The 24,688-nt window shown below is 40.1% G+C and overlaps 1 protein-coding gene across 5 annotated transcripts in view; it reads right to left on the bottom strand.

Annotated features, from left to right (window-relative positions):
- ZNF827 (zinc finger protein 827) overlaps window positions 1-24,688 on the bottom strand; it is a 116,697-nt gene that overhangs the window by 68,422 nt on the left and 23,587 nt on the right. For all 5 annotated transcript variants that reach the window (XR_015772688.1, XM_088056618.1, XM_088056619.1 and 2 more), the window contains 2 exons: window positions 6,630-7,640; window positions 2,636-2,808 (listed from right to left, as the gene is read on the bottom strand). Coding sequence is in view for 4 of the 5 variants with exons in the window: in XM_088056618.1 (XP_087912744.1) it covers window positions 2,636-2,808; window positions 6,630-7,640 (1,184 nt within the window). In the remaining variant the exon portion in view is untranslated. The remainder of the gene's footprint in view (window positions 1-2,635; window positions 2,809-6,629; window positions 7,641-24,688) is intronic.

Genomic DNA, 24,688 nt, shown 5'->3' on the forward strand with positions numbered 1-24,688 from the left:
ACACACAGACCACTCATGGAAATTAAATCTCCAAATAACCAGTTGCAGTGGTGAATGCCTACAAGAACCTAGGAAAAAAAAATAAGGTGGTTCAAGCTCATGGCTATGCTGCTTAGGAGGAAGCAAAGACAAAACAATCAGATTTTGAGGACTGCAGATGAACAAAATACATCTTGCCTGTTATCCTTATCAATAGAGCAAAATCACCTGAAAACCAAAGAGCAACATAAAGAGAAAAAGCTTTGTTACAGCATCCTGGAATAAAATTTGACTTGTAATGAATGACAAACACCAGCTCAGTACCTTAGTTTTAAGTGGCCTTTTTGGTTTTGAAAAATGTGTCTTCACCTGTAGCCACAGCTGACACATGGGGAGAAAAGGGTGGAGAAGCAGAAGCAGCTCTAACTTCATGGGCTGCCTGCCAGAAAGGAGATAAGTCCAGGTAGCTCCCAAAGGATACTAAGACAATAAGAAAACCCATAACCCAACTGGCATAACCAGAACACTGCACCCTCAATAACTCCCAGCTGTACTGTACCATTTCTGGTGTGCATTCAGTCCATTTTGAATGCTGTTGACTTATATATATGACAGTTTTTATAATGTCATATACATATAGATTTAAAGGCAGCACTGTTTATAGTAAGAAAGAGATTTGGTAATTTTAAAATTTTTATTCTTGTTATCAATTTATACTTCCACCAGAAGGAGTTCAAATTATGTCTGACACTTTTGGACACAAGACTAACGTACCCCTTCCTCATACTCCTGCTTCAGTTTTGATGTGATAGAAGAGAATTCTACTGATGGCTTAGTCACTTGAGAAAAGTGTATGAAACTGTTTGAAACAAAGGTAAAATACTATCTTTCAGACTGTTGTGCTTGTGATTCTTTACATCTATCTATGAGACCAGAAAACAGATGCAAACCACCTGGTTTTGTAAGACAATTGCTTTCACCTCAAATAAGGACAGTTTTGCCAGCAAAGATGCCCAAGTCCATCATGACCTTTACCACTGGATTGCAGTGATGGAGAGACTTCAGATTGGGCCTCCACAGCAAGACTGAAGGTGACTGTCATCTCTTACATTGAGTCAAGCAGGTCTGTCTGACCTCAGGGATTTCTAACTGAGCATTACCCAGTCATAATCACAATATTACCAAATAATTAACACTACATGCTACATGATTGTACAAGGAGGTATGTTTTAGGCAGATGCAGGCTCAGTTAATGAAAGCATTAATGCTGGGAGGGGAGCAGAAAAGAGCACAAGGGCCTCAGAAAGGTATCACTTTGGGAACACAGAGACAGTGAACTGAACACACAGCGACAGTGAACTAGTGTCTGATTTTGTCCAGCATCCCACCTGCAGAAATCACCATGCCTAAAAGGAAGGGACAGATCCTCAATCTTCAAACAACAATTTTTGCCACAAACACTGAGCTTACTTGATAATGATTATCATGATACACTGAGGATGCCTGGGAATAGTGTGCTGATCTACAGCAGAAGTGTTAAGGAATGAGCCTTCAGACTTCAGGGGGATGATTTAAGACCTAGCAACAACTTAATCCATAGCAAGATATCATGTTGTGACCAGAGGAATCTGAATAATTTACTCAGAAGGGAACAATTTCTTGAGTGTAAGCAAGGCCATACTCTTGTCCAGTAAGCTTGGATTCTGCAATAGCATGTATGAAACCTGAACAGGCATTTCTGTCCCACCTCACACCAGTCTGATACCCTGTTACACACATTCATCTAAAACAGACAAAATTGTAACTATAAGAAAACCTTTCACTATTATTATAAAACTCAACTGCATTAACAAAGGAAATGTTTTCACTTCAGCTTATTAATCAAAGAGCTAAGAGGACAGGTACCATTTTAACTTCCTCAAGAATATTCTACAGATTGCAAGACTCAGCACTTTGTGTTGCAACCAGGTAGTAGTTCAGGCTAAGCAGACAATCAGTTTCTTCACACTTTTATATCTTTCTTTATCAGTACAGATGTTGCTTCCTTCAGAAGGTCATCTTCAGCTTGAGCCCAAAACTTAGGCTGAATTAAAAACATGCTTTAAACTTGAAAACAAAATGTTACAGCATAATCTATCATTCATTTTGTTTTGGATCATTCACTGCTGAAATGCCTGCAGTTAAAAGCTACAGCAAGAAAAAAGTTGAAACTGCAGGCCTGTCTGTAGAAAGCAATGGAGACATCTCTGCTAGAGCTAGCCAAGTTGCTTTGCGCACTTAGAGTGAGACACTGGCATGCAGGGTTATTGGTTGGCATCCTGGGAGAAGCACCGATAGGATTTGCTTTGTGTCACTTGTAACTGTGTCATTCTAACCAACATCGCTGCTTCTGGTGGCTCCAGGTCTGGAACACAGCCACAGACAGCTTGTGCTGCACCCAATTGACATAACCCAAGGCAGTTTCCACACTGCATAAAATGGAAAGGCAAGAAATAGAATAAAAGTTCTTTCTTCCCTTTTATGGCCTCTTTACTTAAGTACAGGCATCATTCGTAGTTCTTTTGTTCTTGCAAATGCAAATGAAATAGCTTTGCTATACTATCAGGTTCTGACTGATGATTTGAGAATTTTGATTGTCAGTAAACATTTCCCTTACCTTCATGTGTGATTTGAGATTGTCCTTGCGTGCACAGCGGAAAGGACAGAGTGGGCACTGATGGCTCTTCAAACCTGTGTGAATCACCATGTGCCGTTTCCAGTAGCTCTTCCTCTTGATAACCAAACCACAGATGGGACACTGGAAAGGTTTTCCCCCTTCTTCTTCAGAGGCTTAGAAGGAAGAAAAAGAGGATCCTTTACAGCCACTTGTCAAATACTTTCCCCTTGTAAACATACTGGAGATATCATGTCTCAATGCTAGAGTTTCATCTGTAAAGCGACATCAGTTAAACAACAGCAGGTACATGAAGATTCCATTCCCTCCTGCATACACTTTTTCCCCCTAGTTATTATCCCTGTGACAAAGGTCACCATAATTTATAAAGGTTAATGCCCCAAACTTCCTTTCACTAATCAGTAGAGGATGCTACTCTCTCTCACCTAGGTCCTAATGTTCCTTATAATTTAACTTCACTGAGATGAATGCCTCTCATAATCATCACTTTTCAGCTTCATTTCCTATCAAGGGCTGGTTGTAGCAGAGTATGGAAAATATGCATAACTGTTAAAAAATGATCCATTTCCACATCTGATGGTGAGCCAGCAGGGAAGCAGGATATAAAGCACAGAAGAATCCACAACTTAACTGAAAAGCATGGTGGTATTGCACAGCAGATATATTTTATACTAGAACTGAAAGACTTTGGAAGTCCTGCTGCTGAAATTGTTTAGTTATGGCTCAAGCAGATACTGCTGCAGCATCAGCCATCAAAGGTCTTCAGGTCATAGGTTTCCTTCTGCTCCTCTAATTGCCAGGGCTTTAAATCTACTGCCTTCCTAAATGTCTGCACTCTGCTTTACTGTCCAATTCACCTAAAAAAGGATTTGGTGGCATTGATCAGGAAAATATGGTTAGACTTTCAAGTGCAGAACCATCACAAGGTTGAAGGAGAGAGAAATTTCTTGCTGCTGACTTTGCACAACTAACCTTGCATCCATCCAACCTCTCACAACAATTTCCTCTCATTATTATAAAGAAAGGCCTACTATTACAGTGGAACTGAATGTCCTTTTCCTCACTGTAAAAGACAAGACTGTTTTCAAATATCCAGAGGTCAGCAATGTGCATCTTGCTATTCAAAAATTCTCTCAGACTATTTAATCTCAATATAGCAAACATCAAATTCCCTTGATGAAGAGTTAAATGATAAAAACCTCCAGAAAGATCTGTCGTGTCCCAAAATACAATTCTTGCTATCAAGTAGGAAACAAAACCACTGTAATTCAACTGATTAGGCAGTTATTATGTAAGTACAGAAAGGGACACAATGTCAAAGCATGTACTATGGCAAGTTCAGAAATTCTCCTTGTAAAATATTCTATCACACTTAAAATAGCAAATTGTTCCCCTCTCTGCATCTCTAAAGAGTAGGCTAAAACCAATGTCATAACTGCTTATGTTTGTTTTAAAATATTTTTAGTTTTTCTTCACAAAAGGCAGGAGATAAACAAACCACAGAAAAAATAAATGGGTATCTTTTTTATCTATCATTTCTTTTCCTTCTATCACATCTTTTCTTCAGCCCCAGAAGAGAAATGTGTAAGAAGGTATTACCTGGTTTTGACCCCCTTAAAGATAAATCTGCAATCAAGCCGAATCAACAGTGATTTAGCATATTACAAAATATGCAAACAAGTGGGATAAATGCATGCAACTTCACCAATAACAATGACAATTAGTGTTACTCAGGAATTGTACCAGTGTGTTCCAAAGCTGAACCATGTTAGCTCTATACTGCATAAAGTTCAGAATGAGAAGAAAATCAGGGGTTTCAGCTTTTCTTTGTTTATACTGATGTCTATTTTATATCACAATGTTACTCCAGTGAGGAGAGAATCAGCCAGTGCTTCCCAAAGGAGTTTTGGGAAAAAAAATTACAAGCATCAGGCATTAAGTTACACCAAATAAGTATCCAGTCAGTAGAACTGTCTGTCACCCACACCCTTTCAAAGCAATCAGAATTTAAGAGATATTCCAGGCTTTCTTTTCAACTTCATCCCAAACGTGTGAGTAGCTTATAAAACTGGCAATATTAACAGATAGATAGAAAAGTTAGCCTCCTCTGTACCAATTTACTATAATAAAAATGCAAGTTGACCAATAAAAATATAATAAAAATGATTAGGTTGACCAAACCTGACATGCCATTTCAGAGGCAACTACACTCTGATAAGCCATGGCTCCAGCTTCTTTCCTGAAATAACTCTGAGCAAATAGCTCAACACGGTGGACAAAAGAGCAGCAGGCATACTCTTGTTAACTTAGTCCTCTTTAAATAGCCTCCATCTTTGCTGCTCCTTACTTACATCTAATTAATCTCACTGAGTATTGATCTCATAACCAAAGCTACATGTTGCTGGTGGGGAAGTTAATCAGATTCGTAACAGCAAAGCAAACTCATCAATGCATTAAAGGTTCAAAGTATGAGAGCAGGGAAAAAGACCTCTAAAGCTATACCTGCTGGGAAAAGATACACGTCTCTGGGAACAAGACAAAAAAAGTCTCCAGGAACAACCAGACAGAGACAAAAAGATAAAGCATTATATACTTTTTTTTCATCTTTTAGTGCCATAAGGTTTTCTAAGCAAAAGGAATCATGAATGTGTAACATTTATTTTCATGGCAAATGTACACATTCAGCTTTTAGCTTATGTTATAGCAAGAAGGACTTCATCAAACTAATGAAAACCTTAGGCCAGGCCTGTGCCAAGAATAGTTTGCCACTTGAATTGCCTTGGCAAAACACAGCAGTAAAGCATTTATAGAACACATGTATAACAGAGCAAAAACTGATACTGGCTGTAACTCATTGCATCCCTCTCCCTCCTCTTCCAAGGGAGGGATGAGCATTGCTATCTATCCAATAGCTTCTAACCCACGAGTGTTGACAAAGAGCTGCACAGGGACAGTTCAGGCCTCAGGATACCTCTAAACAAAGAGGTTAGGCCAGAAAAACAGCAAGGAAATGACACAACATCCATGTCAGGCTTCATATCTGTACAATGGCTTGCTACACCTATGCAGCCAGGCTAGTACTCCTGATAGAACTCAGCCTGATAAAACTACTTTGTGCATCTTGTGAAGATACCTGCCATGCTTCCTTTTCCTCTGCAGCAGAACACTGACAACACCTGAAGCTGTATGTTCCACCAGAAATCTGAATCTGTGATGTGAACTTTTTATAGAAAGAGATGAAAAATCATTTTTCTTTGTTTTGAAGATGGATCATTTAAATTCCCCTGCATGGCTTGCCAGGTCTTTAAAGCTTTTGTTACCCAGTTTCTTCTTCTTCCCTATAACCCTGATTCCTTGACTGTCAACAGCTGGAACTGATGGAAGAAAGTCAGATGTGTAAAATGGTTCTTGTTGAGCAAATTAGAGAAATGCAGTTTAGTTGGATTTTTTTTTTTGTTACAACAAAGGATTGCAAAAAAAAATTAATGAAAAGTGGCAACACAATAATATACTCTGGTAAATTAGGACAGGGTAGTAAGCGATTACACAAAAGTCCATTTGTGACAGAGACAGCAGGAGGGAGAATTCTCCCTTGTCCAATATTTCAAAAGCACTAGTTTTGTACATGCTCACTGATACTGTGAGCTCCCTCACAGGGATTCTTTGATCTTCTCCATTAAATATTTTTGTGGACACATTCTAAACTTGGTAAGAGAGGAAAATACTATTGTATGGAATAAAAGGGGGAAAAAAATGTACCAAACTGTACACTCATACCTTTAAAATAGGGAAACATTTGTGACAGCTTGGTCTCAAAGTGGTACTTCAAAAAGCTTTTCTATTGTTCACCTGAAGTGTATGTTTCTTATTTTCATAAGACATGGGATCAAACAAATCCAGACCCACTGAAGAGATGTTATATAAGCCTATAGCAAAACAAACACATTCTACTTAGTATTTCAAATTGTATCCATACCTGTACTAGTGGGTTTGGATGCTCTTCCCTTCGGGACTGGTAGTAACAGTAATTCCAAAGACTGTGGTGGAGTTGCTTTCTCTTGTTTCATCTCTGAAAGCTGCAGAGGCTCCTCAGGAACCAGTGATTTCTTCTTCTCAGCCAGGAGGCTGCCTGCAGCCCTTGCAGCAACCTCCTTGAGAAGGGCAGCTGAAGAGGTCATGGAAGCCAGGGAAAGGAAAGAGCTGGCTGGAGGTGGGTGCTCCTGCCCAGGAGTCATGCTTCTTTCGCTCACTTTCTTAGATAAAGCTGCTAACGTGGAGCTGGCTGACTGAGAGCTAAAAGGCGAGGAAAAGGATTCGAATCTTATCGTGTCCTCAGTCCTGGAAAAAGATTTGTCCTGCAGAACGGCATTGGCTGCGGCTTTCAGCTTCAGGATAGCTGAATCAGGGGACAAACCACAGGTGGTGGTTGAGTTTGGCAACCACTTACCTTGATTCCATATAAAGTGACTGCCTGCATTGTATTGGTCACTTTGTTCCTGTTTCTCAGCAAGCTTTCTGGCAAGCACACTTAACTGCTGGGCATGGTGAGCAGGTGGAGAGAAGGAGATATTTGAGCCAAGATTTACAGGGGACTCAACTCTGCCATTGACTGTAACAGCAGCATCCAGTTTGAGGGAGCCAGCCTCCAGGAGCCGCCTCAGGTTACTGCTCAGTGGCTTGTTTGGACCTGGAGGCTCCTCTTCACCCAGAGTGGACACATCTGGAGAAAGGTGCTCCTTGCTCTGTAGTGTGTCCCTTAGTGCCTCATTTTCAATGGGTCCCAGCTCCGCTGTGTTGCTGCTCGGTGTTGCACTTCCCAAAGAGGTATCAGGGGAGGTGGACTGCTCTTGTATTCTGTCCTCAAGAGACAACTTAAAGTTCTCCTGGACTTCTCCATATGATGCTTCCGAAGGAGTTTCTGAAGAATTCCCAAACCAGCGTTCTTCTTCACTGAGCTCACCTTCCACTTCTTCCTGTCTGGTACCATCTGTGTGGAACCATGAACAACAGCATTATTCCCAAATCGGTGTAAAGCAGTTTCTTAGCATTAAGCATGCTTGACCTCTGCATGACCCTCCTGAATAGTCCCCCAGCACCTAAAGTGCACAGGCTTGGAATCAGCCTGGATTCAGTGACCAGAAAAAAAGAGCTTTTCAAAATGAGTAAATCTTTCTTAGAAGACAAAATGATGACAAACCTGTCATCTTTCAGTCTGCATAACTAAAGCAGCTAAAACTGCAACAATACATATAAACATAATATATATTCATATCTTGCAAACAATTCTTTATTGACATAGTCTGTACATCCTGCAAAATATTATGAACTCTCTGGTGTAAGGCAGGGATTTAATAGATCAGAAATTTCTGGATACTTGTGTATTTGTACACCCAGCACAGGTGTGCCTTCAAAGGTAGATCCGGTTTGTAGTTACTCAAATCTCAGACCAATCCCGCAGTGACCCCTATCTAAAGTAAAATAAAATAAATTTGTACTGATAATTCACAATTCATTCCTGCAATGACTAATACATGAATGCAGGCTAAAGCTCTCATCTCTCCAACTACTTGGGAAAGGAACATCATACACACAGCGTTGTCTTATACAGACTCTAGTTGTTCTTATTTATTTGTCACTCTTTAATAAAGTTTTAAAGATCATCCTAAATAGAACATAGTTTAGGTGAAAAGAAAAAAAAGAAAAATGTGTTGGTTTCATTGCAGTTAAGTTAAATAGTCTCCTCTCTAGTAACTACAAAACACCTGAGTCTCTCCTGAGACCTGCCAGTGTTTAAAGCACTGTGACCCTGGATTGCTCCTCTTCCTGACAGTCATTCAAAGTCATACAGATGTGACCAAGACCTCTTTTTTTTTTTTTTTGGCAGATCTTCCTGCCCAATCAGAGCATAGTAAAGAACAACAGCACTGTTAGAATTAAATTCATATTATCTCCTCTTGCCAGATCTCACATTTCTTGCTTTTAGACACAATGTCCCAAGTTGCACAAGCATCTTTCTAATCGCACCACAGCAAGACAAAAGTATTTAATATAACCCTCCACTGACATTCTGGAAATAAGCCTGCATGTGATATGCATTGTGCCTATGATCATGTATTATTCCCAGATTCCCAATTTAATTCCAGCAAATTACAAAACTTGGAGAGAAGTTAATGAATAAAAACTTAGATTTCTATTATTGCTTTGATCCAAAGAATTTACAGAGGAAAACCTCAGACAAATGTATCATGAGTATAGAGATACAAATGTACACTCTGAAAGCAAAGTTTTGGGACTTTTTTATGTTATACAGAATATGAGGCACAGTCTCTCACAGAAAGTTCTTTTACTGAAAACCCTTCAGAAAAAAGCTACCAATATTTTAGAAGCTGGCAATAAACTCAGTTACCTTAGGTTTGTAATTCAAGTAGAAGAGGGTTAGCTTATTCCCTTTTCTAAACAAACAAAAGCCAAACAAACATTCAAGCTCTTAGCTAGAATTATTTTGGTGCTGTCAAAGTTAACAACACAGACCCAGCAATAACATGTGCATAAAGGCCAGTACCATGCACACTCAAATAAAGGAGAGAGGTGCTAATCAGTTGAACCAGCACTTATGCAGGTTAAAGGAGAACTGAATGTATTCCCTTTTCACCCCACGAACATTAAAAATGTAACTTGAGCATGTCTGTACAGCTGGGTGCACTCACATGAGAGATACACTCATTCATCCCTGATGCACACAATATCTGGATTGGAAGTCAAAAAAGCATCTTATTGGCACTTTATCTAAACTGATACACCAATTGTAAGGCGCATCCTCTGGGAGGGCCTGGAGCTGACACCACTACACAGCTCTGGAGCCAGAGCTAGCCTGCTTCCTACCACTTAATCTGTCTGTTGAAACGATCTCTCCTCTCCCCTGCAAACCTCACTCTGTCTCTGTACTGGCCATCCATTCATAGGGAGGAAGAATTGCATTTCCCTTTACCCAAAAAGCCACTCAAACATTACAGTCTGAGGCATATTTTAGAGTAAATGGATCCAAGAAGAAACGGACTTTTGTTTTAGAGAGATCTACAGCTTACTATACCCCAAATTTCTCTGTTCTTTACTGTGTACCTCAATTTCTTTCTTTTTCCAGACATGCACATTCCCCATTGGTCTTGCCTAAACAAAAGGGCAGCCACCACCATGTCATTGACAGGGAGCTGCAGGAGAGGAGGCTTCTTCATTAAAAGGCTTTCTCCAAAGCCCAGGATTTCCCTCCTCTAGGTTACCTAAAGGATATCGCTCTCCTGTTGCTAATCTACCTGTGACCACTCAAGGCCTCTTAAAGCTCCATGCAGTTTCTATAATAAAGGGCAAATTTCCTCTCCAGGCTCACTATCCCAAAAGCCAGCAGGATACTTTTTTTCCACCAGTGCAGCTTCTTTCTGTAGCCAGAAACCAGACCTCTAACTGCTGACACTGTTCTAATTTTCCTCTTCTCAGTAATTCCCAGTTGCTGCAGCATCAAGCCCACTGTATTTGAAGCCTGTAAGGTTAATGCTGAAAAAGCCAGCATCAGTGTCTTATCACTAGCTCAGTCAAGTCTCCCTTTAAACACCAGTGAATTGGTTTAGAAGCAGAACAGTGAAGCCTGGCAATTTCATTTCTAAGCAAAGTTGCCTGTCAAGGCCTTCAGGGCAGAATTTTAATTCACATTGACTTGTGAGCCTGTGAGTTTGAACAAGCTTGAGCACTCCAGGAGAAATCAACCCAATCCAACTACTACTTTATGATTTGAAATTATATAAAAACCTCTCTCAGAACCCAGGGGGGTTCATGGGTCACCCAGATCAGGTTTGTCTGAAGCAGGAGCCAACCTTCACATGTCTGTCAAGAAATTCCAGCTGTATTTCACATCTGTGACAGAAATCTGCATGACATGTTTTTCCCTTCTCTCTCAACACAGTTATGGAGCTTCTCATCATGATTCAAGAGTCAAGACCTGTCAATACTGCTTCTTCCTGATTTCCAGAGTGATTCTGAAATGAGAACCGCTTCCCAAGCCTTTTGCCACTGGCAGGGACCAGTTGGAAATTACAGACGGCCTGCATGCTTCAGGACTATCACATCACACAGCACCCAGGAGCCTCAAAAAAATATTTTCCACTCCTGTCAGCAATGACAAAAGGCACCAAAGTACTGCTGGGTGACTGCTGCCACTGATGTTGCCCATGTATCCATCTCTGGCGAAGCCACAAATGTGCGCAGAAAGCAGTGTTTGAAGAAGAGCCAGTTTCCCTCGCTCGCCAACTCATCTGCTTGTTTTCAAATACAGAGAAGTTCATTTTCCTCTTCAAGAGATCAGTTTGACAGACAAATCTTATTGATCCCAAAGTGTGTTATTTCACTTTGTGACCATCTGCCCTTTTATTTAGAGTGCTGATTAGAATCTGACCCTGGTGCCAATAGAAATGTAAATATTAACTTACTCAAACTACTTATATCTCAAAACTGAAAAAGACAAACATGTTTGTTGATTTATACACTGAGCCACTCTTTTCAAATGCTGGAAACTTTAACTGTACCCAGAGCAATGTACACATGCCATTCCTGAAAGTGGCAAGTGTGAGATGATCCGCAGCTTCACTTTGTAGGACTTGGAGGGGAGAAATATCAATGTAGTGAGTTAGATATCCAGGAAAGGGAAGAGTCTCAAAGTTGTGTTACTGAGCAACAGACGCAGGCAGTGAAAACATGATGCAAAGAACACTATTTGAAACAGTCTTAATTATTTGAGAAGAGGCTACAGCTAAGGAACCCACCTCAGAGACTGATTTTTCATGTTAAGCAGAACAAAATTCTGCTTTAATCATTCACTGTAATGAGTAAATTACAGAACTTCAATACAGAAATCCATATGCTACAATGATATGAAACATATGGAAATTGTAATGATGGGATTACAGAATGAAAATTAAAGCAAATGCAAAAGTAGGCAGAAGTCAAATAATTTCAATTTTCATGTGTACATTTCAAAGAAATGCACACAGGAAAATTGCTGATGAGATAAGTTAATCAAAATTGCCCTTTTTTCAGCACTTACATTTCAAGGAAAAACTGGGAACCTACAGAACCAAGATTTAAAGATACAGGAGAGCCAAACCTCATCCTTATTATCTTGATATCAGTTATTCTGATTTGTATAAGGATTTCAGATATGATCATTCAAGTTTGTGTCAATCTATATACAGTTGCAATTACAATTGTTGTCCATTTGACACCCTGATCATCTTCCTAAATTGCTGCCCCAACAACTCTTATCATTTCATCTCTAGCACCTACCATAAACCATCCTTTGGATTATTTTACACTGAACACTGTACCTAGACCTACTGAAAGAGCTAGGATTAAGTGATAGCTTTACACTAGGGAACCGAGGAGCTCTGCAAAGATAACTAAAGAATTTAAAAGAACGCATTAAACTTAAATGAAGCAGGAAGCCATCCAAGAGGAGTTCTGCGGAAACACTGGCTCGGTTGAGCAATCAGTTTAAGGCCAAGTAAATAGGCAGATGCATCAAAAATAAGGCAGGGACAATACCTGAGCAAGCTAGGACTTAGCCTTGGGTGACTTATCAGTGATAGCAAGAAAAGTGGAACGAGTGAAGAGAACAAACAGCCGACAATCAAGAAGGCAAGGATAACTGTAAAGGCTTTTAATCAGTCATAGACAAGGAGAGGTGAGACAGAATAGTGAACTGGAATGCTCATATCCAGCCTCCAAAATGGGTTCTCTTGTTCTATTGCCTTCTGATTTTCTTAGAACCCTCAAATGAGGACTAAGGAATCAGGCCATGATGACAGAATTCACTGTCCTGGCAGTCCAGTTCAGGATACACTCTCCTGCTGTAACCCAGGTTCCATAATGACTTGTCATCACCATCATATCCAAATAAGACAAGTTTTCCCATCACATGGTGGCTGATTCAAGATCAGCACAGGCTCCCCTTGTTCCCATCTTACCTCTGCAGAACAGATAATATGGAGGAGAAAAGAATGAAGGAGCTAAGGACCAAATACAATGGATATCTTTAGGTAAAGTGTGTAAGCGCATCACTTTAGCAAAGGTTAAGAATAATTACAAGAGACCACTTACTAATACCACATCACTTTCTAATTCACATTTTCTCTGGGTGTCAGCTGCACATAAGCCCTTGCTGATTTCACAATCAGGTACTATAGAAACCAGAAGGCACAGACATAAAAATGACAGTCATATCTGGAAAGTCTATTCTGTGGTATCCTACATAAATTGCTCAGTCTAGCTGCCTGCCTACAAACTATCCTTTTGGTATTCAGGCTGAATTTTAAGCATTTCAAATTAAAAAAAAAAAAAAAAAAAGGGTGAATGGGCTGAACAACTTTTATAGATTCCCACACACACCAAACCATGCAGATGTGTGTGCTGTAAGACTACCTCCAAGAAGCTGGGCACAAGGTGCACCAACACCCCACAGCCTCCACCTCTAAAAAGCCTTTACAGCCACAACTGATGAGGGTACATATCCAGAACAGCAGCTGTGTTGATTTTCCCACAGGGATGTTTGCTAGAAAATCATGATTTTAATAAAAATGCAAAGGCCTGCCTTAAATCCTTTTTATATATCTACAGCCACAAATAAGACTTAAAAGTCACAGTTGCATAGTCATGTGCTGGAATGCCCCTGGTCTCCCATTTTCCCTTCATGATTTCTGTGACCTCTAATAGGTAAGCAGCACAGGAAGTCACTGTCCCCTTTGAATGGAATTTCTGGCTTACCCCTTATCAACAGGATGATTATTCACCCCTTGACCTCCTCATAAAATGGTTTAGTAGTGTTGCTAGTGCTTGAACCAGATTTCTCTGCTGCAGGCTGACCTAAAGAGAGCAGCACAGCTGCAAGAAGGATCTGCCAAAAAGCCACAGCTTTTCTGTTCTGTCCTTCTCTGTGTTTAGGTTATGTGAAAATACTCATACAATTAGACAGGGAAAGAAGCCCTGGGTAGGACTTTGTATTTCATCTCCACATCTTCCAAGATAACGATTTTCCTAACTGGAGGGAAGGAGGATAGGGGAAAAAGAAGGCACAGCTTTTAAAGACAGGGCATACATTCCCTACTTTTATCCCTAACTTAAAGTGACTTTGAAAAAATAGAATACTCACCTAACAATTTCCCTAGTACTGCTTTTTTGAAAAAGAACTCAGAGCCAATAAAAGATTAGAGAATGTTAATTATTTTGCAGTAACTAGAACTCTTCCAGATGCTTTGCCTATACACACAAACAATTGAATATGCCCAAATATTTCACATTCATGTTTTTAAACTGCTAGACAGCCATAGATTATCAAAATGCACATAGAACACCTCAGTTTCCTCTCAGAGGCAGAATCCAGGAGTGATGGACTCTCCTAAGGAAAAAGGGAATCAGGACAGATTACTGAAAAAGCTTTTCACAGACAACATAAAACTACTTTTATTTCCTTTCCTTTCCCTCAAAAGAGAGGAAAATTGTGGTAGATGGGAAACAGAGGCAGTGGCCTTCTACTTTTAGCCACAAGCCCCAGAATAAATGTGCCAAGCGGGTTTCATTAGCTGCCAAAAAGTTCCTTTTTTTACTAGCAAGCATCCATGGAAGGAGACAAACACATGGTTTCTCCTGAGGAGAGCTGTCACTACTTGTTGAAGGTTCTCAGGGCTGGTTGACAAACCACAAGATAGGACCTTACAAAGACAAGCCTGATCTCCCCCAAAAGCAAGTTCAAAAGAGAACTCCTAGAATGATGGATGTTTGACATCTTACCTCCAAGAAAGATTAGCTATTCTTCTGTTCTAGGCAGGAAGTTATACTTTGTAGCTGTGGGATTACTGTTTAAGGAGGTTTGCTTCTACTGGGACTCAGATATTTTAATCTACAAATGAACAGGCATCACCTTACAGTGCAGTGAGGTGACAAAAGCTCAAGACCAACAGAAATGGTGGTCCTGTACCCTCCCTTAGGTTTGCTCTTTTGTTTGACTGCTTCATCAACCTATTTCAACTCATTAATTTGGCAGAAAACTACTCACTCTGTCAAGGAAAAAAAAAATTATGCAAAGGAGACAGGAATGAGAAAACAGGTGGTCAACAATCTGAGCCACCTATGTCCTCTAATCTTGTGGGGTGCAAAGTACATCATATCTTGTTGGTGAAAAACCAACTGAGGACTCTCTCTCTCCCATCCCAAATCTCAAAACACTCAGGGAAGAGCTGGCCTGCACATTCAGGATGGCCACAGGAATTAATGTCATGCAGACTTCTTCAGAAACATAATCTGAGACATCTGTAGCTGTCTTGGCCCCCAAAAACTGTGATCGTAATTAAAAAAAAAAACCCTCTTCTCTATGACTGGTAGGCAGCATCTTTCTGAGAGGAGTTATAAAGACCCAGAAATAATATCTTAACAGTGAGGCACAGTAATCAGCAACCACGAAAGTAGTAGGGCAGAGCACTGTCTTATAAAGTAATAAATAGCAACGTTACATATAAATAGTACAAGTGTATAATAATACATGTATGATATTTGCTTACTATAATTTAGAATTAGTTGATTCTAGCTGGATTTTGCCAGTATTTCAGGTCCAGTAAGCTGAAGAACTCGAGGTGTGCATGTGAAACAGAACAGAACACACACAGCCTTAGAGGAGGGGAATGTTTTTGAAGACTATCTCTCAAGAGATGCACCACAAAAGAACAGCCTGCACAAAAAGCTTCCGTCAGCTGACTTGACCCAACTTGATCACCAGGGAGGTGATCCTGCTTACTCTACTCTACTCTATGGCACATCTGGAAGGCTGTGTCCAGTTCTGGGCTCCTCAGTACAAGAGAGATGTGGGGCTCTGGCCCAGCTACAAAGACATTTAAGGGACTGGAGCATCTTCCTTACAAGAACTGGCTGAGAAACTCAAACCCATTCAGCCTTGAGTAGAGACAATGAATAAGGGACCATCCATGTGTAAAAGTATCCAAAGGAAGGGGTGTCAAGAAGATGGATCCAGGCTCTGCTCGGTGGTGCTGGGCAATAGGACAAAAGGCAACTGCAGAAACTGATGTACAGGAAGTTCCACCTGAATATGAGGTGTGCAGGAACCATGCACTGGAACAGATTGACCAGACAGGGTGTGGAGTCTCCCCTTCTGGAGATATTCAAGAACCATCTGGACACAATCCTGTGCCATGTGCTCTGGGATGACTCTGCTTGAGCAGGGAGGTTGGACCAGATGACCCACCATGGTGTCCCCTCCCACCTGACCCATTCTGTGATTCTGTGATCAACACACAGAATAACTGGAGAGAAGGTATACAAACACAGTTGATTTTTATGATGGAGGTTTTCAGAAGAAATAAATATTTCTGAGGTCAGCTTACACTGCAAAGACTGCCTAGTAGCCCCAAGACAGGTTCATAAAACACATGAAGTGTCAGTAAAACAATAGAGAATCATGTTCCTTGCAGAAGCTATTTTATGTTACCAATGCTCGTGCAACAGTTTTATGGAGGCTGAGCAAAATACCACAGCCAGACTTACTGTAAGTTTCTTCCACAAGCCCTTACAAGCATCCTATAATAACCTGTAGCTGAGGCTGGGCACACGTTTCATAAAGCACAAGATACCGATCAGACTGACTTATACACTACAGGAATATGGAACTGAAAATATGGAATTGGTACATTAACATATCAAAGGAATACACCTCTTCTTCCTGATGTAAACAGAGAAGATGATAAACCATTTTCTATAAAACCAAACAATTTTTAGGCAGCAACTTCTGAGCCAGATTAAAGTCTCTTATCAGGAATTTCAGGCTTCCCTGTGTCTTTTAAAACCAGCTATGATATCAGTTTTTGACTCAAATAGATTATTATAAAGTTGAGGAAAAACTGTATGTGTGGGAGCTCCACTGTTATTCCCACAGCTCTGCTGGAAATGGAAAACAGTATTAATAAACTGTGGTGGTTCAAATGGTTCATGTGCAAGTCTATCCAGAGAGATTCCCTGCACCTGGAATGGCAGTGTATCCTTAACATCAGTGAACATTTGCCACCTATGTATGTATGTAAAGCTCAACACAGCAATCAAAAACTCTACCTTCTGTTATAAAGAAGCTTAAATACTGCTTAAAATTGTTTCTAGTTAGCCAAAATTTACTTGCTCATTTGTTTTGCTCTAGATAGATGTCTAACTCAATAGGCTGCTGCAGTGAGAAAACATCAACTACCAAATGATAATAGGCACCACCAAATGATAATAGGCTGGCACCTCCAAAATAAGAGGAGCCAAAGATTATTCTCAAGACTTCTCTTATCTTTAGCATACAGGGGCAAGACCTATCATGTCAGCCTGTCTCATAAAGGAGGGAAAATATTACACAATTTCACAATATGTGTCTTCAATGAAAATGAAATCTCAAACAATTCTAGCAAACGATTTGCAAAATCTGGCTACAACCAGAAAAGTCCCAATAGGAGGAATTTTAGTTTCCACCCTAGATCAAATTATTGTGAGAGAATTACATGAATGCAAAATGTTCAGTATAGGAATCCATAACATTTTAAAGCCATCCTTTAATAACATCATACTCCATGAATAAGATTTTAATCCTTTGGCAGGTCATTAATGAAACCTTTAAGAAGTTGCTTGTGGAACACAGAACTGGTGCGTCTACTAGGAAATTCTAATCAGAAACCCAAAACGACCTTATCTTAAACATAGTCTAGCTGCAAAACAGAGGCTCAGTTACTCATTTCCAAATGGCTACGTGCTTTCTGGTAGTTCAGTTCTCGGTCACAGAAGCCTCCATACCAAAACTGAAGTAATTATGAATACTACAGTTTCTTAGGTCATATTTTGTATCTTCTAGGTGCCAAAGAAAACCAAAACCACCAAAAAACACAGCCCAAAACAAAAAACCAATAATAACAAAACAAAAACTGAACAAACAAAAAACCAAAAACCAACAAACTACAGGAAATCTTTGCTTTCTAATCTTCATTTAACCTGGTAACATAAAATTGGTGGTGCTATATTTTGCATACCTGTGTTCTCTGGTCTTGACCTACACCTGTAAACTGCCTGCTCTTACTGAGTGCCTTCATCAGCCAACAATTCATCTTAATTAAGGCCTCCCCCTGACTTGCCACCTCCCCAGAACCAGCTGCAGTGATAGCTGTCTCAACTCTTTACTGCGACAAAATGCATCTTCATTGCCTGAAATGCACTGCAAACCTCAGCAGTCACAACCCAAACAGTAAAAAATAAAAAAGGAGGCACAGGAATCCTCAAATACTCCTCACAACTTTCAACAGCCACGAAGAAAGTGATCCATTTGTGCTACAGATTATTGCACCACTGATTAACCCTCAATAGCTGTGACTCATTTTATTGTGTCTTCTCATCTAAAACTGACAGGGTCACCACAGCAACATGATTTTAGTTGCCCTTACAGGTGGAAAGGAAGCAGAGAAGTTGCAAGCTTCAATGCAGCTGGCAAAAGAAGTGAGTATAATGTTCAAACATACTGCTTTGTTGTACACAGACAATTTGCAACAAAAATAAATAATTCCCTGATCACAACTGTGCTAAAATATCCTGCAATTTGGCATTATGGCCTGGGAATGGCCATAAGTTTACAAAAGTTCTCTCACTACCTGAAAGACTAAAATTGATCTAAAACCTCCATGAAAAAGCTGTAATTCACCTATGCTCTGAGCTGTGCATAGCAATTCCCAACTTTCCTAGGAGACAAGCCATTGACCAAAAGGCTAATTGAGGCACCAAAACCAAGCTGGCTGATTACCTGCTCCTTCACCCATTCATTCCAAGGAGTTGCCCTGGTGTGTTGTACACACCATATAGGATAATGCCCTTAAGCAATCCAGAGTAAATTTACCATAGCCACCACAATGTATCAGAAAAAATTGTCTGCTAAGGTTGATAAATCAGTCAATTACCTGCTTCCTCGACTTTTATTCTTGTGTAAATGTTTTCAACCTGACATTAGCAATACTTATAAGAAGACGACCTGCACATTGCCAAAACCAACTATTTAAATTACTAGCAAATCCTTAATTGCTATAAACAAGATTATAACAGGCTTGTTTAAAAAACGTTTCTAAATACCAAAGTGATAGCTCCAGAAAATAAAGCTCTCTTGCTGTCATTATTTGAGGCTGCTGGTTCCACATTAACTCTGGCTCTGTGTAGGACCCTCAGAGCTCCCTCAGCCCACTTGAACATCACAGCAAGAGCAGCTGCTGTCTCTCCATCACTGCTCCTTGCCTGGCTGAGCACAAACAGGGCAGGAGGTTCCCAGTCTCCATAACTCCTCCTATGAGGTCTAAACCACCTTCCTCCCCAAGCCATGCATGTCTATAAAATAGGGAGAAACCTTTAATGTACAGAGGAAGGTAATGACAAGCAAATATTACTGAAGCACTACAATTACTGATTTCATCTTCAAGGCAGAGCTGCTTCAGTGCCCCTGGTGGGAATCTTAAGAACAGTCCAATTCTCGCAGGTGGCAGAAGAGTGTCAAAAATCTACAGGCCATGGTCCTTGCCAGTGAGCTAATTTGGACTAAAAATAGAATATTAAACCTATGGCAAGGTAGATGCACATGATCTCAGGTAAAATTTCCCTTTCCATACCTCCTCTCTCACTGGTAATAGCAAGAGATTCCAAGAACAGGAGAATAGAAAATAGTTAATGCACAGGTGTTGAAACCAAAAGAATAATTATACATATCATCCTTCTTTCTCCACACAAAGTTATTAAACACAATGGAGTGTGCAATAAAACTGGTTTCCTGTATCTCTTCAAAGACATAGTCAAGTTTTGAAATTGAGAGGTGACAAACTGTGACCAGGTTTTGTACAGGTACAGGCTGATGTAAGCCTAGCACAGCTTCAATATTTGAGGAAAGCTCTATTAGAAGTTTTCAGCTGCACTGCAAAACACACAGCAGTGTCCAGAACACATCTAGTCATTTAAAGCAGTATGTTTTCCAACTTTTTCCCCACTGACCACTGCTCCTCTGAGGGACAACTGCTCTACAGATGCTCAACCTCAAAAACTTAACTCAGCTTCCCCAATAACCTATTAAGTGTATCTTTCCTACAGCACCTAACCAGAAAACAGGCTCTCTTTTAGGCTGAAACTATTTTTTGTTTGGTCATATGTGCCTAGGACAGCAGGTTAACTCTCTGGCTTATATTCCTATGCACTGTACGTAACCAACAAATGTGGAGGAAACAGAATTTCCTTGTCTCTCATGCACAAGGTGATCTTTGAAAGCACTTTCTGATGTCTTACTGTTGCTACAGGAAACAGAAATTCAGGAGACATTTGGCTGTAAGGGTAATCAGAAGTCCTACATGGTATTTCTGATCTGCCTTCTCCACGACTACTGTCTCTAATTTCCTAAGCCAGGCCAAAAATGTTAGGAATGATACAAATGGCAACCTTTACTTTTCCTCTCCTCTCCAATGCTTAAAGGCATGTTGTATCTTCTTTTGAATCAGTTCCAAATAACTTCTCTTTCTATTAACTTCTGAAACCACCAATAGCATTCAGGGTGTGACACTGATAAAGTACTGCTATTGCCAAAATGAAAAATGGCTATTTCTTTCTCTACTTTCCTACCTTTTCCTGGCCAATCTTCTTCAGCTGGCATAGAAAGCTTATCATAAATACTGACTAGCAAGGGGTGAAAAAGAGAATTATTAGTGATAAAAGCAGTGTTTACACACCAAGTGTTCTTGAAGAAAGAGAAAAAGAAGAAAAATACATCCCACCAATGTACTTTTACTATACAAGGGTTAAAGCTGAAAAAAGCTGTGTGTGAAGCTTTCCTAAAGAAAACTTCCTGTTGAGCCACAAGGAAAAAAAACAACAACCAAACAAGCACTCAAAAAGAGAGATCTAATGTCTGTATACTACCCTACTGAGCTTCCAAACATCCCCACAACCATCTTATATCCCAACAGCTCTGTCATTGCAATCTAGAACTCTTGGATCCAAAACTGTTTAAGGAACACAGTTTCAGCTTACAGCACCAGTAAAATAGCAAGAGAAGAAATCTTGCTTGCTGAAGGCAGGTTTTCATCTCCCAGGCACAAGTTTAAACCAGGTAGCTTCTGGGGAAGGCAGAAGAACATATTCTCTCTGTCTATAGCTGCAGGTGTCTGGCTGGCTGATCTTCATAGAATGGACATACTGGAGTTTGAAAAACTGTCAAATAACTGGTTGTGTTTGCCTACTTTGATAAGATGATGTGCTGTTGTACATCCTGACCTATGCCTACTTTGACTTTTTTGGTCAGCTCATTATCTCCTTCTCTGAGCATGAATAAGACATCATCTCAATTTCCCAGTCCCTCTGGCATCCTGGCAAAAGCAGTTCATTCCACTCAATTCAGAAGCATAGTTACCACTACAAATTCAGTAATCCCAACATTTCTGTCCGATTTACACAGAGGGCCAAGTTCTCTCCTGTGAGAGACGCGGGTATTTGGCAAAGGAGGAACACAGCACGAGCTCTGACTGTCCCTTGTGTTTTCTAACCCAGCCTCAGCCTGGAGATCAGCTTAGCAGCAGCACCTGGAAATGGCTCTTAACTAGCAGTAAGTAGATCAGAATGCATTCCAGCTGTGGTTTCATCTCTAACCCTTTCCATCTCTGATTCACAGCCTATCCAAGCTGCAGTGATATGAAGACATATGAAATAATAGGATTATTCCTCTCCTAGAAACATCCCCATGCAATAAGAATCTCCATCTGGGGACCAAGGCAACTTCCATAACTTTTGCATCACCCTAGGACTACACAAGGGAGATCAGAAGAAGGCTGCAAAGATTGCCCATTCCTGATAATAAACATTAAGTTCAATTTAAAAAATAATGTTAAGGGAACTCACTGAAGTCATCTTAAATTATTCTAAATATTGAAGTCAGAAAGGTAGCAACAACAAATACTGTGAACTTTCCCTTTTACTAACATACAGAAAGATAAAAACCCACATTAAGCACTCAAAACATTGACTCTTAGAAAAGGACTTTTAAAATACATGAAATTGTTGCTTTAGAACACATTTATTAAAGATGTTCCAGGAATCAATAAAGAAACAACAAAGTCAACTAGAAATCCCTGTCATCTTAATATGCAGGTGGCAATAAACAGAACATTTAGATGTTCTCTTCTCAGATGAAGCCTCAGATCAAGGTGCTATAGTGCCTGTAATTATCCCTACTGTGCTCACAACCCCTATGAAGAGGTCACAAAGCAAAAGGAGGAGCTCACAAACTGTGTGGATGGCAATATTCAACCACAGCAGGTGACAACAACCAGAGTATCAGCTTTAACAAAAATCCCATTTCGTTTTAACTAGTTTCTGTTTATTTTTGCTATAAGCAACTTCTCCTGCTCGATTTCTGGTAAATAATGGGCTCCTCATTTACCATTTTACTCTGCCCCATTAGTCACCTGAGGTGTTTTGTTTTCATTAGCCTTCCAACTAGTTAAAAAACAAAAAGTTTAGATTTCAGATACTGAAATTATTCCCTCCTGTACATGTCACAGGAATCTATTTGCCTATAAATTAACCTTTTCCTCTCTCCCAAAGTCAGATTAAAACATGGTAAATTATATTCCCTGAGTTCCTAATTCCTCCCACAAGGATGATGTTATGGTGAGGTACCTAAGAGAAGTTTGAAGTGTTTGTTTTGTCATGCTGTGTTTGTTACCAAAGACAGCTGCTTTCTCTGTCCCTGAGAGGATTGCTTGGGGTTAACAAGCAAAGCCAAATAAGAGAGGATTAGGAAGCTACTCATAGTGGTAGGAGAGCATACAGCCACAGAGATACAGCAGAATAGGCACTGCTCACTCCCAGACACATGGTTTTAGGCACTACACCTCAGCTTTCAACCTTAATTCAGAGGTTACATAATTAATGTGCAACCACTCAATTAGAAATGGACATTCTTCAAGCCTTATCTTATTTTGAAGAAATTTAGGATTTTGAATTGCCGAACTCCCAGTACAAGAAACTACTGCTATGGCAACTTAGGGGACAGATATACCAGAAATGACAGCAATCTATTTTGATATTCTGCCTAAAAATCCACATAAAATTTAGCTAGAGGAATAGCTAAAAATGAAGAGAAAGTTTCACGTTTCCAATGTTCAATCCATTCATGGCTTTTTCTGCTGAACAAACAAGCAGGTGTGACAGTGGTGGTGGAATTTGATTTTATTTTTCCAAAGAGCATTTTTCAGCTGAAAACTCTGTGGGCTTTACCAACAACTTTTACACAGGCCAGTAAAAGCCTTCAAAGACAACAACTCTGAATCTCCTGGGAGCGTGTCCATACTAAATAACGCAGTGCTATGTGGTGATATCTGAGCCAGCTGGAGTATACCCACAAGTAGTAGAGCTGAATTAACCTGGGCACACTGCTGTGACAACAGCCTCCTGTACACAAGGCAGCTTATTTAGAGCTTGCTTTGTTATCTCAGTGTGGCACAGCACTGTGCAGGAAGACAATATAAACAATTATGATGAAGCCTATTTAGGTCTTACAGGCAATGTTCAAGTACCTCAAGGTGGGCAGAAGAGCTCCCTTCAGAGTTATTTGCTGTGCAAAGAACTCCCTTTGGCAATGCAGAATTGACAAAAGGATTATGTCAGCCTTTCCTTTCCAGAATGAGGAGCAGGGTGAGAGCCTGGAGGCAGCAGAAACTGGAGCAGCTCTAGGCTGTTATGCTTACTCTGATGCCTGAGGAGGGCTCCTCATGGGCTCAAAGTGACAGAAACACAAAGGTAGATAAGAGGAAGTTCTGCTCCAAGCACATAAAGAAATGGGTCCTCGGTCATTAGTTGCCAGGTCTAGATTTGGCACAGTATTTTATAAAGGCAGAGACTCTGGCTGTGCTTCAGGAAAGCATGCAAACACAGCTACACCACCAGCTGCTGTCTAAATACTCTAGTCTGCCACCCTCTCTGTTCCTTACTTTGCACTCCAGATAATGATCATCTAGTCGAGGAAGATCTGTTAGTATTTTAATTTTTGAGATGAGTAATTATTTGTCCTACTACACAAATCAAAGTGAAGTCTAGAAACTTACAAAGAATCTGCGTTCATTAAAGTCACACATGAGGATTATTCATTAAGCTAAATACACACTTAGTAAAACCAGCAGTTCTTTTAACACATTTTTCTAAAAGTTACTTGCCCTGATACAAAATCTATCAGGCATAGAGATTCAGGACATGTCCAAAACATTCATTCAACATAAGAAGTTGTAACTTTAAAGCAAGCTTGTGCCAGGTCTTTTCCCTTTCAGAAACTTTCAGATAAAACTTGAGACCATGCAGGAGAGAATTCTTGCACCTGCCTAGAAAAGCATAGAAAGCCTTGCAACAGAAGAAAACCACATCCAAGCTGCAAACCCCAGATGAGGGCCAGCAGAGCTACAAACCCTTCTTGAGGAAGGGAATCCTTGGGGCAGGGCCATGCAGAATTCAAAGGGGTGATGACTGTAGCTTGGCTTTGATTTGCTTCAAAAATGTTATTTCTACCCTAGTGAGAGCACCCCAAATAAAAGAAACAGTGCAGAGGTTTGGAACCTGATTTCATTTACTGAAACTTCTGATTACACCGCTTATTACAAGACCACTACCACTTGGTAACCCTTTAATTTTTAATGTGATTTATTCTAAACAGCAATTAAATCATCAGTCTCATGTGCAACCTTCTCTCTCCTGGTCTGCTGTGCTATCAGCACTAGTCGCTCTTTCCCCTCTGCTCCCAATCCTAAGTTGTCTAAGTACTGAAAAGAATGAGGGAAAGGAGTATTTATGTGGGCCAGTTTCTCTCTCTTTACTGAATGTTTCTCAGAAAAAAACTCTTGTGTCATTCCAAATTACCTGAACTTGGACTCTGTATGAATTCTGAACCTGCAGAGTGAAACAGCC

Source organism: Pseudopodoces humilis, chromosome 6 (assembly GCF_049639895.1).
Source record: "Pseudopodoces humilis isolate 2021_Gansu_Grassland_sample_001 chromosome 6, ASM4963989v1, whole genome shotgun sequence".
Classification (NCBI taxonomy): domain Eukaryota; kingdom Metazoa; phylum Chordata; class Aves; order Passeriformes; family Paridae; genus Pseudopodoces; species Pseudopodoces humilis.